Source organism: Quercus suber, unplaced genomic scaffold (assembly GCF_002906115.3).
Source record: "Quercus suber isolate HL8 unplaced genomic scaffold, Cork oak 2.0 scaffold_202, whole genome shotgun sequence".
NCBI lineage: Eukaryota > Viridiplantae > Streptophyta > Magnoliopsida > Fagales > Fagaceae > Quercus > Quercus suber.
Genome location: NW_027069660.1, coordinates 279,381 through 298,353, shown reverse-complemented (window position 1 = coordinate 298,353; position 18,973 = coordinate 279,381). Strand labels below are relative to the sequence as shown.

Genomic DNA, 18,973 nt, shown 5'->3' with positions numbered 1-18,973 from the left:
TATTAAGAGTCTGTTTCATATCAACTTTAGTTTTTAGTTTTTAGTTTTTATATACAGTTTTTTAAATCCTCACTTTTTCTTGCTTTTTCTCACTTTTTCAAAGTAAAAGTACTTTCAACAAAAAAATTTCATCAAAAAGTTAGATAAACTGTTGCCGAACAAACACTAAATTTGCGCACACTCTTGTGACTCGTAGCAAGCAAATCACGCAATAGGCCAATAAATAACCCCTCTAGACTTCTTCCTTGGATAGTACGGGAGATGGTTAGATTGCAGGCTCGTTTCTTGACCAAGCCCATCAAGCCTTGGCCTAACATGCAAATGAAGGATAAGCAGAATAAAGAGAACCGTGAGAGTGTGGAGCTAACTGTTGGATAGGATTTCAAGAGCTGATGACAAAAGTTGTTTATAGTTATCACAGTTTTTGGGTTAGGAGGTAAACAAAAAGGAATCGTTGTATTGGTTTAAATTATGATCATCCAAAAACAGACTAATTGTATTTGTGTTTTTAGTTTAGTTTCGGGGGAATCGCGTTTGTGTTTATTTGACTAGATTGCTTAAGAATGATATTATAGGAAGGGGCCAATCACCAAAAATGGAGTTACTGACATGCAGTTGATCACCCACTTAAAGCCAGGTCTTAAGTCTTAACCTCCACTGTTCTAAAACTTTGGTGAAATTCCACAATTAAATTCAAACACAACCACATTGACAAATGCAACACCAATAGTATTATCTTTACCAATAAGAATTGAAAAGGAATAACAACTATATTGCTAAGTTTTGCCCCTGCCCTGAACTAACAGCCTTTCTTCCTCTAATTATGGCCATTCCTGGTATGGTTTGTCCTTGGCACAATCTTGAGTTATCTGAAACTGTACAATCCGGGCTACAACTGAGGATAACAAAACTAGTTGAGTGGAAAAGGAATACACAACAACTGCTTTCAGTACTTGTTGAGTAACAAGATAATATATATTCATCCAAAATAACAAGGAGTAGCAAGAGAATCAATTGAATAAATCACAAACAATCCACCATCAAAAAGGCTTAGTGGGTATAAAACAATGAATACATCACAAAAAAAGGTGATTAGGATCATTCTTCAATTGAGATTCTATTGGAAATTTTCTTTTAAAACAAAATCCAATATCATCAATACTGCAGCAGCCTCTCTTGTACAAAACAAGGAATATCCCCCATCCCCACCCAAATGGAAATGGGTTGGAACACTTTGTTTCATCTATGGCATAAACACCACAATAATCTGGCACCTCATCTGGGAATGAAAACTACAATACCAAGCCATATAAAGTTCGTATGATCCAAAAATCAAGCTGCATCACCCTTCGTATCCTCTCCAAGAAGGTCATCATCATAAGAGACTGGGATCCTTAGTCTATCATGAACAGGCACTTGTTCAATACCACTAGTATTTGTCTGCTCATTTTGCATCTGAGATATTGGCTGGGAATTATCTGAAAAAGTGGCAGGAGTACCTTCCATAAATGAATGGGTGGTTCCTGGTGAATTACCTTCCTTCTTTGGCTCCCCTCGTCGTCTATTATTTGGTGGCTTGAATTGCTTCTGCATAATGATGAAAGAAAAAGTCAGCACTTTATATTCACTTCAAAAATCATCATGAAAGCTGTTGTGATATTGTAATTTTATATTCAGGAATAATAAGATACAGCCAATGAAAGAAGGTTATGACATAAAGGAAGGTTATTTGCCTCAAACTCCTGCACTTTTTTCATTATCTCTTTGTAGGCTTTTGGTTCTCGTGCTTTGATGATATTCCATAATATGCCACCACCATTTCGACAGCGGCTGCCATCAGCAGTCATCTGACCTCCACAAGCCTGAATTGCATCCACCTGAAAATCTCACAATCAGTAAAAGATAACTGAACTGCAAGGGGTATGTCCTGGGGGAAAGTAAAAGAGAATGACTGTAACAACATTAAGAGTCAGCAGACCCTTTCCTCAAGTATCAAATACCTACAAGCAAACAAGATCGCAAATACATAGAAACTAGTTATAAGATTTAATAACTTCAATAAAGATATGCCCTCTTTCTACATTGTAAAATAGGTAAAATATGTTAATGATAGAAAATTTCAGTCAGCTGTCCCTGCATAGCACTCAATCATGATTGCCCAAAAACTATTGAGCAAGGCTAGGCAATGTTTCAATATAGGCCATTGCCTAAGCACAGCATAACATGTGACGAAAATTGTTAACCAATGTTTAACAATAATTGTCAACTACATGTAATGTGCATAATGTAAATTCATACTCCTATTCCAACTTATACACACAACTAGCCTTGAAAAACACACACACACATACACACAGCAACTTCGGAAAAACCCTAAATCCATTGATTTATAAGGATCTTTTTCTCTAAGTTAATGGTCTATCTAGTCCTCACTTCTTCTAAACAGTTGCTACAATCACATTGTAGAAGATTCAATGGAATGTACATGATGAACAAATGAGAAGGGGAAAAGGAAAAAGAAGAAAACAATTAACACACAAATAAATTACCAGCCTAAAGGATAATAACACAATATGTAATAGTATGCCCACATGATCAGCTAAAAAAAAAAAAGAAATCTTCCAAATGAACAGTTTATAATATATTTATGAAACAAATCTGTGGTTTCACTTGAGAAATTTATGAATTTCTGACTAGAAAACACGATTGACATGTGCGTTCAATCAAAAAATGGTGATCTTCCAAATTAACAGTCTAAAATATTTATTTATTATTAGTAATTCAGTCTAAAATATTTTTATTAAAAAAAAGTTTGGGTTCACTTGAGAAATTTCTGATTTGCAAACCCGGTTGACACGTTTCTCAATCAAAAAACGAATATCAAATATATTTGATCCTATCGTGAGAAATTAATTTTTACATGCATACTGACTGATAAAACAAGGGGGAAAAAAAGACATCAACCTACACAAACAGCAAATCACGAAGTGTTTCAGCCAGAGAACATCACAGCTCAGAGCACATGACTGAAATGAGCAAAATGGCTTCTGCAAGAGAAATCTGCAAGGGTAGGGAAACAATATTGAGCATCAGAAACTACGAAAGGCTGTATGGTCTTAAATAGATTGGCTAGCAAGCATTTTCAGCCCTAGGCTGGTCCAAATTCAAGCACAACCAAAATTCTCACCTTTCCTCACAAGAAGCAAGCATATCATATTCGTCAACTCCAAACTGAAGGATTTATTTTCCCCTTAATATTACAATCTAAAGAAGCACCAGAAGAAGAGGCAGATGGCTCAAAAAGTAAAATGAAGTTTAGGGTATCCACAAAGCAGCTCAAGAGCAGAGACCATTTACCCAATAACAATTACAAGGTCCAGCGGTATTCAAGGAGTCAGAAGAGAATGGATATAAAAATTATATAGACGAGTGAAGAAGGTTGCAAGGAATGAGAACCCCAACGAAGGCATGTAACCAAGGGAAGGATGGATATAAAAATTATACAGCTGAGGGAAGAAGGTTGAAAGGAACGAGAACCTAGCAAAGGCAAATAATCAAATGGGGACCATACTCAATATTTGAAGAAGACAATGAAAGCAGCTGAAAATAATTCCACATTGCCTATACCAAGGCAAATAATAACAAACAATAATATCAGGGTTAAGTTATAGAATGTAGTTTCTCTTATGTAATTAACCTTGAAGACAAATAATTTCATTTACTCAGAGAAACCATTTTGCTGCTTATTATAATTGACCTATTATGCTTTTCCTGAGAATGAAGCACTAGACTGCATGAAAGGGTATATTACCTCTTTGACGAGATCATTTAATGCAGAAACTCCCAAACAACCTACAGCTGTATATACCATGTATGATTTTCTCTCTTTCAAACGCCTACACGTATCTAACACAAACCTGCAAGGGAAAGTTAAGAAATTTCAGGACCAGAGCATGAGCTACTAAAAATCCTTCTAAACTGAATGCACAAAATAATTAAAAAATCTTGATAAATTTGTTACACCATTTGCAAAGTTTATTGCATATAACAGCGTCTCCGATTCTCCAGCGAGTGAGCCAAATTTTAGCTAAAAAGTAACTGATCTATTTTAGCTAGCCACCTTTCCATTGGTAGGGTTTTTCTTGTTTTTTGTTTTTTAGATTGAATCACATTGATCTTTGAGATTGTAGATTTGAGAGTTTAGTGGAAATTGGAAATTGAAAACTGCGCTTTGATTTTTTATGATTCATTTCATGACAAGTTTGTGTGTGGCAACTGTTGTGGTGGTGGTGTTGCCAGAGGTGGTTGTGGTGGGGTTCCTAGCTCAATTTTCTATTGTTACGTTTTCTGGGATTGATTTTCTCAGAAACTTTGAGCTTGATTTGTTGTTTTGGAGGTGGGTTTCTAAAGTACATTGTTGCTTTTTTTTAATAGTATTTTTTTTTTAATAGCATTTTCTCAGGCATTCAGCTGCTTGGGAAATTTTCTATTCTGAAGGTGAATTTTTTTTTTTTTTTTTTAATCAAGTTTGTGTTCGAATTGTGTTTGGTTGCTGAGAAAATGTAGGATAAGAGGAAGAAAATAATAAAGCTTGAAGCTTTTTGTTTTATAAATCCTGTGCTGCCACATCATCTTTTTGTTAGGACATTAAAAAGGTGTTGACAGAAGGGATTTATTTGGTACAGTATCAAAGTTACCATACCATATTGGTGAAAAAAATAAATTAAGGGGGTTCTAATTGCAACATCATAAAAGTTAAGGGGGTATAGACTCTTAGTGCAATTTACCTTAAAATAATGGATGAAAATGAGGATAGAGAGCTAGATTGGCCTTCCACATTTGGAGAGACTGTAGCAATTACAAAATTTTCCTAGTGGATAGCAACTAGCAAGTCTGTTGGAGCAACATATTTGGCTAGCTCTCCAAATTTGGGAGAAAAATAAAAATAAAGGTAGGCTTTGCCTTATCTCTTGGAGATTCCCTAAGGAAACCTTAAGTCAGATAACATAAGTGAGAGAGCGGTTAATACATTCTTCCATCATATGATAACAGGAGCAAAGAAGAAAAATTACATATCTGTTGGATTATAAATGAATTGTTTTGCAGTTGAGTCTTGAAAACACTAAACAAATTAGACAAATGTAGCCAAGATTATTTGGTCATCATGCATCACATGCCAAAGGGAACAACACTGAACAAGTGATGTGATTAAATTGAAACAACTCTATAATACTTTAACCAATATGCAACGACATAAAAGCTTACTAGAATTATGAAATTCTATATTATAAACATATATGTGAAACAAGGAGCCATGTACAAGAAGTAACTAAATATAGACAGAAGTTTCATTAATATAAACAAAGCAAAACCATTTCTTCCAACTTTAGCAGAATTGAGTCTTGAAAACACTAAACAAATTAGACAAATGTAGCCAAGATTATTTGGTCATCATGCATCACATGCCAAAGGGAACAACACTGAACAAGTGATGTGATTAAATTGAAACAACTCTATAATACTTTAACCAATATGCAACGACATAAAAGCTTACTAGAATTATGAAATTCTATATTATAAACATATATGTGAAACAAGGAGCCATGTACAAGAAGTAACTAAATATAGACAGAAGTTTCATTAATATAAACAAAGCAAAACCATTTCTTCCAACTTTAGCAGAACATTACCTGTTTATGTCTGTAACTGGGCTTAAGCCACCCTTCTTTCTCCTATTCTTCTTCTTTCTGGCCCGAAGCCCACGATTTTTACTTTGAGATCCTTGAATTTCTAAATTGACATCTCCACCACTGCTTTTTCCCTTTTCATTGTGTAAATTGGGCTCCACCAACTCTCCTTCTTCAACATCAAGCATCTCAACATCATCAATCCCTTCTAAGTTATCCTCTTCATAGATGGCATCTAACAAGCTGTCTCCTCCCTCCATTAAAACAGCAATAGCTTCAAAAGGGATTAATGATTACAGTTAGACATAAATAACTTAAACATATCATTATAAATTTTTCCTAAGTAAAAAAAAAAAAAAAAAAAAAAACCCTTCAAAAACAGCCAAAACTCTGTATTAACAAATTGCATGGCAAAGTAAACTGAGAATTGTGGGTTATAATTTTGAGCATAAAACCTCTCATACTGTGCTTGCCAACAAGAAATTGGGCTTTGGATTTGAAAACGGGTATGATTATTGATATTGATAATTATAAAGTGAATCTGTCTAATTCATCCTATACAAACCAAATACTAAAGTACAAAACACTGTTTTAAGGACTGCAGAAAGATAACATTCATCCCTCCCTGTCGCCGCCCAACAACTTGTCTCCACGCAAATCACCGACCACCTAAAGCTGCAATTCTATGTTTGCTCCATTTGGAAGCCAAGAAACTTACTAAAAACGCAAAATCAATAGAACCCATGTTATCATTTTATCCAAGCTACTTTTTTGTTGTCGGTAATTTTACACATAATGCACCCAAATTGGGTATTCTATTCTATTCTATTCTACTCAAGTCACGTATTCATACATGGCTCCGTAAATATTGTTTGAGACCAAAACAGTTGGAAATTCTTGCACTAAAATTTCTCAACAAACAGAACACAGCATTGGAAAGTTACTGATAAAGATTCAAATGCAACAATAATTTATAGCATATATTAATTAAAAAAAAAAAAGACAATCGAGAGCGGAGGAGTACCTACGCAAGAAAGATGGTTAAGGCTCGTTGTGGGCGACAGATAAAACGTGCGTCCCAACTGGGGATTTTGCTCAGAGAGAGATCAATTAGGAATGAGGGTCAGGGTTCAGTGTTCAGGAATATATGTATGCGTATTGTAAAAGGAACTAAATAAAAAATTTAAAATATATGTATAGAGCTCAATGGGCTTAAAAATCAAGCCCAGGCCCAAGTCTGTTAAAGAAGAAGCCTATTTTGAAACAGATATTAAGGGAACCGTGAGTTTCATTGTGTGAGAGTAAAGAGCTGTTGGGCCAGTGATGAGAGTCTCTCTTGATTGGGTTTCAAGAGGTGAAAAGTTCTTTATAATGATTTTAGTTCTAGCTTGGGTTGTGTTGTTTTTTATTGTATCGTTTCGTTTGGTCACAACAAAAGAAAACTGTGTATTGCTTTTAATTTTGATTATCCAAAAATTAAAAACTAATTAATTGTGTTATTGTTTTTTCTTTATTTATTTAGTTTTATGTAAATAGAAAATTGGTTGGTTAAAAAAGAAATCAAAGACACGAAGAAACATCCAACACAGGAAAAAACACCTAATTATATATGAATAATGCTAGAGATACAAATTATTTTACAAATTACTGATGTGGTGAGTGATTACTGGTAAATGAAAAAGTGATATTAATGATAAGTCTAGATGAAAACCAATAAGATGTTGACCATATCAACATTTTGTAAAAATGTTATAAAATAGTTTGTGACTGCAACACTACTCATTATATATTATATGATGTGGATTTTTTTTTTTTTTTTTTTTTTTTTACACCTTAAACATGTGTCTTGGCACTATAAATAGTTTATGGCTGTAACACTACTCATTATATATTATATGATGAGGATTTTTTTTTTTTTTTTTTTTTTTACACCTTAAACATGTGTCTTGGCACTATTAGACAATTTCTAGTATAGGCTTTTGCTAAGAATGAAATCAGGCCTGGCACTTTTGTAAAATAAGTTCTAAGGTCTCATTCTACCATTGCTAATTTCCTCTTTTACCACATAAGAAACTTGAGAGATTCTACCCTTTTGCCACTATTGGGAAAAATATTTGGCATTATGCCCTTGTTTTCAAACTATATAAGGGCGTGCTCCTGTTTCAATACTCGGCCACCTGGTAATCAAGTTACTTAAGTAACTTGACTATTACAAAGCCGAGTTCTGGGCAGGTTCTTCCCACACTAAATAATGGCTTTTGGGCAATAAAATATTCTCGCGTAACTGTTTAGAACTCAGCAATGTAGAAACCAAGTTATATGCAGAATAAATTGCAATTTTGAATGTAACGTCTCCAAAACAGTTTGTCTCCTTCCCTCAGTCAATTCAATAGCCACCCTCAATCTGTTCTATCTCCCACCCTCAATCCATTCTGTCTCCCTCCCTCAGTCCGTTCAAAGTAGACAAAGCCAAGTTCGCATCTTGAAGTTCTCTTATTTCTACCTGTAGGCCGAAGCTCAACACAAACCCACACCCACACCCAAAACTCTCACCATAACCCTCACCATAGCCGAAGGTCAACCCAATCCATCTTCAAAGTTAAAGGACTAGAAACGTATTAAGGTAATTTGTAAATGCTGAGTTTAATTTTTTTTTCCCTTTGCATTTAAACTGAGTTAAGTGTGGCTTGTGCATGTACTCTGATTTGAGTGTGCCTTCTTAAGTTTTTCTCTATTAGATTTTTCTCTATTCATTATTATTGTTGCTATTTGAGCTTTGTTGGGTTTGGTTTTGAACTGGGTTTTGATTCATAACTAGGGCAAAAATTCATGTAAAATATAGTTGGCATGACAATGGTGTTCATTATTAGGGAAAATTGCTTTTTAATTCATATAGTTTGAAATTGTATCAAATCAAACTTTATAATTTCAACAGAAAGAAAAAAAAAATCCTAATATTTACCCTAGAACTATTATGAATCTTGGGCTTTAATATGGATTGTGGGTCTAATTTGTTCTCTTAAAGTAGGAGATTTAAAATATAATTTTTCCACATACTTATAACAAACTGACTAGAGACTCAATAAAGTTATAGACACATCTTATGGCAGGAAATGTGAATTGTGTCTCAATTACATTTCTTGATTTCTCTAACAAAAGGTATAGCTAGCCTGAATTTTATAATTTAAAAAATAATATTCATCTTGAAAGCTAGCTAGAGACTTCACTTTCATGACCTGACTTTGTGGATACTATTGACAATGGGATTACATTTTAGATAGTATGTACTCCACACTCCTTCCAAGTTTCTTATTATGAATCTTGAAAGACTGAATTTTAATGCAAAAAAGTTTAGTTTGGTTTGATGATCTTGTATACTATGTAAAATATTGAGCTGGTGTAGGCTTTTGGATTTTTGTGGTTGACTCTTCAAAATTAAGGGTAAGACTATCTACCAACCACTTGTCATAGACCTTACAGAAGTGGGAAGCCTTATGCACTAGATACAACATTTTTAGTATTTCTAAGCATAGTAGTGAGTTTCTCATCTTAATCAGTCAGGCCATTGGTACTAAAAAAAAAATGGCCTGCAAAGAGAAAGGTAAGCTTTTAACTACTCATGTAGAACCTTTCAGTAGCACAAACATCACAAATAGTAATCTTCTTTGACCATTGGGGCAATCCAATAGTTGAGAATGATCTTGTGGATACATCAATTTGACAAGTGAGTGGTTAGATGAAGCTTTAGTAAACATTCTGAACTAAAAATAAAATGAAAGGATGATTATCAGAACAAGGTACTGGGAACAACACTGAATTGTTTCTGCAAAAACTCTTTAAATTGCTTCAAAAAAGTAATGACCCGTTGCTTTATGTGAAAGTTCTTACACGTTTTCACACAAGCTACAATTCTATTTTAAACATAGTGAACACTTCTAATATGGTTATATATTCTTGATGTATTTCTTATGTTTGTAATTTAAATATGACCTTGAATGTGCATCAATGGAAAAGATTAGAAGGCTTTGTGTAATGAAGGGTTGACATTGTAAGTTTCCTAATGGGCTATTGCAAACTAGTCTCTTAAGAGCCTTAGTATAAAGTTTTTGCCACATAATATCAAAGAAATTCAGACTTCTTTAGTCTTGAACCCTTAAACTCATCCTTTGAAATTTCAACCTTTTTTCTTTTTCTATTCTCTATTGTTTTGCTATTGGATCTTTCCTCTTAATGCCTATTGTTGCATTTATTAGATAGAAAGTTAATACTTTTTTGCTACATCAATTATATATAAGTTTCTTTTCACTGTATCAATGAGAATGCTTCAATCATCACAAGTTTAAAAAGATGAAGAAAACGTCTTAAATGATAGTTGTATGGAGAGTACATATACAGTGCAATTTCTATGCCATATGTTCTGTACTCATCTTTTTCTTAGCATAGGACCATCTATTTCACCCCTCTTTGGTCAAGAGATGACTATAAGCCTTAAACAATATTAATTTTTTGCTGCCTAACCGGCTCATCAAAATAAATTTGTTCAAATGATAATGAATACCTACATTCAAAAAGTATAATTGTTTATACTCTTAAAATGATACTCAAGCTTGAGAGCTGACAAGATAGTATATAGATGTATACAAATGACAAGATAGAATATTTTTAGGTTTAAACTCTAGTGCTTTTTCTTTTTTTAAATGTAAACCTATTTTGTAAAAGTAAGTACAATGCACACAACAATATGGGATTCAAAATTTGAGTTTAAAAGCTATAGCTACATATGTACTCGCTCTTGAGTTAGTTGAGACTTAAAAAAGGGGGGGAGGGGGGGTGTAAGTATGAGCTAAACTTTCATTGCATTGCCTACCAATCACCTTTTCTTGACTCCATACAAGTGTACAACCTATTTTATGACCTTTTTATATGTTTATAAAACACATGGGTTTGGGTTGTATGATTATAATCTGGCTCTGATAAAGTCCTGAGTAAAACATTCATTGCAGTGGACTTTATTAATTTTAGTTTAGTCTTGGTGTTGATATGTGGGAATTTAACCTAAATTGTTGTTATCTTTTACTTGAATCTTAAGTATGTCTATCTTCTTCATATATGTAATGGTTTTGATAGTTTAAAAACATAATTTCTATAGTAAGTTTTCCCTCCAAATTTCATGGTGATCGATTTTGATGGAAAGTTTAAACTTTTTGAAATTCTGTTCTGCCAGATTTGAACCTCATGCATGTTCAATTTTAACAATGTAAGCATAGCTTGCTTGGATTGTACTTAATCTCATTTAGATGTTAGAGATCAATTACAATATCAGTAACAACAAGAATTTCGTAATGATTTAAGTCATGGGAATTATATGATTTTGTAATTTTAAAGGAATTTTGAACACTTGATACATGTTTATACCTTTGTTTGGAATCTTGTCTTGGTTTTTTTTTTTTTGGCAAAAGGAAGACTGCTTTATAGTGTAATTTTGACTGACAGTTCTTGAGTTATGTGGAGACCCAATTCGTATACAACTCGCCTGTCACAAAGACGAATATGTATAACTGTTGCCCAACTGTATTTAGGTGAAGTAAATAATACTTGATTTCCTTGGGGCCGAGTTATATTAAACTCGATTTCAGTATAACCGAGTTCTACTGCCAATCATACCGAGTTTTAATGGTACTCGGTTTCTGTATAATCGAGTTATCCAAAACTTGATTTACCTAAATTCAAGTACTATGCAATTATGTCATTTCCTCCCCCACCTTCTGGGACCACTGACCATTTGCCATGCACGAACTGTGGGGTTCCCTTCTGAACGTGGACCGGTCTGAGAGTTCTACCGTTGTGCCACAACTTCTACTACCAGTTTCAAGTTCAATTGACCAGCTTCACTAAGTGTAGTAATTGTTTGTTGTCCACGTCATCTCCATTCTATCAACATCTCACCTAATAAGTAATAACTGATAACAATTTATAACAACACAAATTCTTTGAATGTTGTGGATCTTCAATGGGGGTATCTGAACATAATAATGTGGTACAATTTATGATAACACAAATTCTTTGAATGTTGAAGGTCTTCAATGGAGGGTATCTGAACATAATAATGTGAAAAAATTTATGATAACACAAATTCTTTGAATGTTGTGGGTCTTTAATGGGGGATATCTGAACATAATAATGTGGTACAATTTATGAAAACATAAATTCTTTAAATGTTGTGGATCTTCAATGGGGGGTATCTGAACATAATAATGTGATACATGTTGCATGCTAGGAATTATCTCCATTTTTTGCAATGCTTCTAAATTCTCATTTGTTTAACAATATCCTACATGAAACCCAAACACATTGTGCGAACATTTTTGTTTTCAAAATCTAAATCTGATGGACTAGATGATACAATTATTCAATAGTATTTTTTAGCATCAAGACTTTATGACTCGCCTTAAATTTATGATAAAAAAGATGGGTTTTTTAGCACAATTTGCTTAAGTTTGTTTAGCTGCATGAACACTCAAACATAAGGCATATATAGTTAGCCTAAGGCTTCACAATATTACACAGCATGATACAATTATTACTATTTGTGGTTTAGGTCCGTTATGAGTCCGCATTACTTCTACGTTTACTACGATAGGGAGACATATATTAATGATTTGCATAGGCTATCATACCGAGGTCCGAACCAAAAGCAAACGCTTATTAAAGTGAAACGTGGGATACACGTGAGAAATTGCAAAACATTTACACATACCTAAGTCCTATTTACATCTATCCTTGCGAAACATCTACTCATACCGATCTGAAGTCACATTTTCCAATGTCAATGTGCAATTGGATGCTACCTCGTTTTTCAGATAACTATAGGAGGGAGAGAGATTTCGACAAGAGGGAATACTATGTTGAACTGCGATGGGAGTGGAACTTTCACGTGAACAAGTCCAACGCTCTACATGATGAGCTCGTGCGACTCGGAGCGCCTCTTGTCGACTGTATCTCACTTACACTACCACAGCGAAACATGCACCAATATGAGCATGCAGTGACTAAAATAATAATAAAAAAAAAAAAAAAGAGAGAACAATCTTATGATACTCCGTAGATCTAGGTATCACATGTTACAACTGGCAGAAGAGCTAGTCGCCGCAACGAACTGGCAACTCACTCTGGCGGAACGTAACAATGTCCTCAACTACGAGGATTACCTGTTTAAGTGAATGACTATGTGGTGTGTGTGTGTTATGTCTAGGGTTAAGTTAATAATGTTAGTAGCGTTAGTGTTTAATATGCAATGCATACATATTGGTGGCATCGTGTAAGTTATTTTAAGTTTTCTGTGTTATGTGGGAATAATCTAGATTACGAATAACATGCATGCTCCTCACAATCAATAATAAGGTTTACATAGTACAAATGCAACAACAGTGACACACATACATATAAAACGTAGTTAAGCAAAATAGTTCTCCAACAAAGTCTAATTACACCATGACACGATTACTCTTTATTTGACATCTCCACATCTGATTGATAAATGGGATCAGCAAGAAGCGATTGCATGAATTGTGCATGCTCGTACCACCCTCCCTCCACTGACTCTCGAATCTCGACTTGAGTCCGATATCGATTAAGACGTATCTTCATTTGATTATTTTCTTCTCTTATGCGATTCAATGTTTTACGAAGTTCGTCGAACGTGTCTCTGGGCATCTGCGATGCAAGTCGTCGAGACACTGGCAACTTATAACCAACCAACTCATCATAAAACATTTGCTATTCACAAAATAACCAAGCTCACTCCTGTCTCTTGGTATTGTGAACAAAAAAGCACTATTTCGCAGATTCAGATTGATTGAATAGTTGAACTCATCTTCCAATACCCAGCAATGACCCATAGCAGTGAACACATCGTGAGGCCTATAGAGTTGTGGGTTGCCAGAACCAGACATTAACGCTGAATACAATAATATCAAATGATCAAGTTAACAGTGTACATCAACCGTTGGTAAATAATGTAATGCTGCATAAGATGGTACATGACAAAGACATTCATAAATTTATGTACTATTACATACTAAAAATAAAATACTAACACTCACATTTGACCATAAACATTAGACGTTGTTGTTAATGTCTGCACGTTGTGTGTAATACAAAATGTTGTTATTAATGTCTGACCAATGATGAATATATACATTCAACTTTTGCAAATCTAAAGATTTTCATTTTTTGTCAATAAAATTTATACTATCAAAGACCCAATATAACCCAATGTACACACATAACACTCATCATCGTTTTTATAGATTATTGTACATTTCTTGTAGCACCAAACAACACCACACAACTAATATAACCCCAATCTACTCACATAACACTTATTCAAGAAAATAATAAACCACAAGTAATACAACCTATTAAATGAAAATTCTTCTCTAACAAAAACATACATTATGGTTGATAAACTTTTATAATATCTACAACTACTTTTACCTACACAATAAAATTATCTATGTATTTCAAAGAAGAAAATGAGTTTCTCACCTAAGATGATAGAGAGATAACACCAACTTCTGGCAAAAAATTCTGAAAATGAGGAGAAGCTGATTTGAAAATGATGAGGAAAATCTAATGTAATGTTGCATGAGAAGCTAATCTGTGCAGGTGAGAAGTAAATAGCAGAACAACTCAATTATACCAGAGTTGAGTAAAGTTTATAACTCGATTTTCCATTCATCGGGTTAAGCTTCACGAGCAAATAGGTGATTTGAAATCCCGTCAATAACTCAATTTCTCTATTGCCGAGTTATGAATAGTACCCTGTAATATTTTATTGCCCAAAAGCCACGTTGGATTGCTAGTGTGGCAAGAACCTGTACAGAACTTGGCTTCACAATGGTCGAGTTATTAAAGTAACTTAATTTTATGGACATCAAGTATCGAAACAGGGGCACGCCCCTATATAGTTTGGAAACAGGGGCATAATGCCAAATATTTTGCCTAATAGAGGCAAAAGGCTAGAATCTCCAAGAAACTTGTCTTCATCTTTTGGGCCAAAATGGCCTTCTACCATTGTTCATGGAAATATATATGAATATACCACTGTTTCGAAAATATATAGGGATCTACCACTTTTTTGGTACTTGAGTTTGGGGAAATCGAGTTCTAAATAGTGCTCGAGTTCTTTGAAAAAATAATCTTCAGTTCTTTGAAAAAATAGCCTTCGAAATAGTCGAAATTTTTTTGATGGAACTCAAATACCATTTAAAATTTTCAAAAATTTTCAATGGTACTCGAGTACCATTGAGAACTCGAGTTCCATGAACTCAAGTATCAAAAAAGTGGTAAATTGCTACTTAGCAATTTATTTTCAAAATATTGGTAAATTTCTATATATTTCGCCTAAAAGTGCTACAATGCCATTTTCATTCCATCTTTTGACCTCTTAAGAACTTGTCCCAACTAGGATAGTTCTCCCCCTCCTCGAAACCATAGCTCCCTGAATCTTGAAAATGACGGGTCAAACCTCCTTTGTATGTTTGGAATACAAAATGGTGAACTCATTCGCCTACCTTGCTGTACCAATTGGGTATCCTTTTATGGTGTTTGAAATTTGAAATTCTCTTCTTGCTTAACCTATTGGATAATCTGCAGTGTTTGATATCTAAGAATTCTATCCTTACTTTACTCACCTAGGAATTTTCTCTTGAGAAGTCTTTTTCCATTCCTCTGTGTTCTCTCTCTTTTCCATTTTCTTTGTTGGAATGCCCCGCGAAGGTTCTGAGTTTCTCTCCATTTTTCTATTCCTTTTATACAAAGGGTTTGGAACTAGTGGAACTTGTTAGGTGTCATAGTTGATAGTACTTGGTTCTTATGCATCCACATGTCATAATTTAATTGCCAATTGGGAAGGTGTGAATGCAATTACCAATTTGCCCTTTCCCTTAATGCACATTTTGATAAACTTCCCTTAATGCACATTTGGTATACTAACATGTCACTATATGCATTGGGCTGACATTTTCTACTCTTAAGGCCCAAAATTTCATTGGGTCTTGGGCTTTGCTCATAGACCCACATTTTTGTGAAAAAAAAACTGGCAGCAACATTATAAAAATTGGATCCCAACAAGTGGAGGATGCATGCAATGATGATACATATCCTTTTTTCAAGTGTTAGACAATGAAACATGTCTCATACTCTCATTACCTTCTTAATCACACTCTTCTTTGTTCCTATTCTTCTTCGTATGCTTAGTTTCATATACCACCGTTACTCTCTTCTCTTAGTGAAAATCTCTTTTCTTCATTAAATGTGGTTCCAATGTTCAACAAAAAAAAAACTCGCCTAACTTCGCTCTCTTGGCTTCCCTCTACACTCCCCTCAAGCCCTTTGTTTTAATCAATTGTTTAAACTGACTTTAGCGACAAAATTGACCTTACTTGCGTCCTCCGTCTCCATAGGCCTCGATTGTTATTTTTTATTTGATTTTTTGCTTTCGGCCTTTTGGGTCTTTAAATTGTGCACGTAGATTCTTAGAAATAAATTTCATTTTCTTTGAGAGAACACGGTTTGTGTTTATGTTTGTGTCTAAATAGAGATATGACAATTCCCAAAAATATTAAATAAGTAGATCTTAAGTATTGTAAAAATTCTTGACCCTAATCAAGAGACGAGTTAAACTATATTTATTAGACATAATAACCATTATACTTGAACACCTCTTTATTAGGATCAACAGTTCCTTCCTTCTCTAAAATAAAAATAAAAAAGAAAAAGAAAATGGTTCAATCTTTCCTTGTATAATTATTTATTGTAAGAATATTGCAATTTATTATATATAAAAAATTTTATATCAATACTTCACAATAACACATGGATTATAATAGGTGGTTTGAGTTTTATAAGTTATAAGATTGTTGTATCCACTTCCAAATAACAAAAAGAAGTTAAAAGTTGCACAAGAGGAATGAATAATATTGATATGAAGAGATTTTTAGTGATGGTGATATTGTTGATTATAGTTGTACCAGCTGCAATGGAAGGCGATTTTGATATTGTCCCTCCATCCATTCCTCCCCCATTCATCTCATAGTCTCTTTGTCTTTGTAGCTTCACCTTCACATATTGACCATGTCATGTGAGGAGGCCTCCACCAGCCGAAAAGGAGAAAAATAGAGAAAAGTGCCTCACCTAGTGCGTTAAGGAATGTGATCGAGAATTTAAAGACAACAAAGAATGGCATGCCATTGGTGAACAAAACAAAAGGAAAGTAGCACAAGGAATTAAAAAACCGTAAGTTGTGAAATTTTCATTCTATCATATTGTGATGAGAATAATATTTGTCATTTTTTTTTTTTTGATAACAAATAAAAATAATATTTTTTTATTTTATTTTTTTATATAAGATAAAAATTCTACTATAGTTTAATATAAACGTATATATGTGTGAAACTCTTCACAAGCACTTATATTTGTGAAATGACAATTGCACAAATGGTGTGCAGTGATAATAATATTTGTCATTGATTGGCTAATAAGAAATTTTTGGCCCATTAAACTAATTTTGCAAACATATTAATTATGTGACCAAAATTGAAACATATTAGTTATATAGCTATACTTTTGGAACTCGAGTCTTCCATGGAGAAAATCATGAGATAATATATTTTTTAAGAGTTTTTAGAGGAACTCAAGTTTAGACTCGAGTTCCAAAAGCAGCCACATAACTAATATGCTTCAATATTAGTTACATAAGTAATATGTTTGCTTAACAGTAAAAAAATAAAAGGTTGCTTCTGATGAACACTAGTGAGAATAATTTATCTGTTCAATGTTGTATATGGTAGTATCAAGTATAATATGGATTGACACGCATTCAATTGAGCTAAATATCTGATAAAATAAAAAGAAAAAAGGTTAAGCTGCTAAATACCATAATATGGGAAACGTCAAACACGAGATACTTTTTTCACCCCAATCAACCATAGCCCTTAAAAAAAAAAAAAAAAAAAATCGAACTAACAAGCAATAACTTCTACTTCAGAACATGTGCTTTTTAACTTTTCTTGACTTTCCTAAAAAAAAAATGCTTTTTAAGACAAGTTGTATCACATTGATTATGTTAGTCTTAAATTATGGCAAAATTCACGTACAAGTTTTTTTTTTTTTTTTTTTAAGAAAACCTGAAATATTATTAAGAAACGGAAGCCAAATTGGTAAGATAAAGTGAGAAACTTGTGGAACTACATCTTCCATCCACACAAGAAAACCTATGACATGATGTGCATGCCTAGCAAGGTTATAAGTTACAGAGTTTCTATTTCTACAAACATGAGAAAAATTAATATCATGAAAATGCTTTACATAGAGGTCAATATCATGAATAAATAAATAAATAACTAATTCACATACAAGTTTAAAGTGTACAAACTTTTAGTTCTTTAGTTTTTCCAACTGAATTCAATTATATGGTTGTATTAGTCATTTCAATAGAAATATTATGATATTTTCAAGAACAATTAAATTCAACTATTTAATTCATCAGCCAAGACATGGCAAAACGGGTCAGAATTTTCTAACCTGACCCGACCCGAAAAATACCTGACCCGAACCCGATTTTTTTGACCCGAAACAAAAACAGGTTGACCCGTGACCAGACTCGTGTTTTTTGCGGGTTAACCCGACCCGACCTGAACCCGAACCATTTTTTTAAAACTTTTTTTTTGGTAAAAAAAAAAAATAGTAAAATTAAGACAATATTTGTTTAATTGTTTGTTGTGAGCTTTAAGGAAACAATTGATACATTTACATAACTGCATGCAAATTAATTGAAAAATAAATGGTTGAGCATTCTGTAATGAGTAAAGATTTTTAAATATCAAATAGTAAAGTACATGTCAAGATAATCTGATTACAGTAGAGTTAAAAACATATATTTAAAATTGTAGACATGTGTGAGAAACATTCACAAGTGTGAAAATAGTGAAGTCAAAGAATCAAATTAGCATAAATTATGAATGCTTAGACCTATTTTTTTAACAATTTATGTCCAAAATAAACGACTTTTCAAAATAAATTATGATATTTCCTAGAGTGTGTGTTGTTTAACAATGATATGATATTCATAAAAGAGACCATGTATAAATAAGTAAGCAATCAAACTTTAATGTATATCTTAATTGAAATAGAGTGTGAACCACAATTGATAATAGATTATAAAATTAATTTTCAAGATTGTAAATTTCTTATATGTTTTTATTCTTTATTAAATGAGTTATCCA

General features: G+C 33.3%; 1 protein-coding gene across 2 annotated transcripts; it reads right to left on the bottom strand.

The window, feature by feature from the left end:
• Window positions 1-1,001: 1,001 nt before the first annotated feature.
• LOC112031993 (uncharacterized) lies at window positions 1,002-6,833 on the bottom strand. 2 transcript variants are annotated; one of them, XM_024064697.2, is made up of 5 exons: window positions 6,712-6,833; window positions 5,691-5,961; window positions 3,812-3,917; window positions 1,734-1,877; window positions 1,002-1,587 (listed from the first exon to the last, which is right to left on the bottom strand). In XM_024064697.2, exons 2-5 carry the CDS (start codon window positions 5,945-5,947, stop codon window positions 1,333-1,335), a joined length of 762 nt encoding a protein of 253 aa, XP_023920465.2. In that variant the 5' UTR covers window positions 5,948-5,961; window positions 6,712-6,833; the 3' UTR covers window positions 1,002-1,332. The 2 variants fall into 2 exon arrangements, with proteins under 2 accessions (XP_023920465.2, XP_023920466.2); XM_024064698.2 differs by having other exon boundaries at window positions 6,716-6,833.
• Between the last annotated feature and the right edge of the window lie 12,140 nt (window positions 6,834-18,973).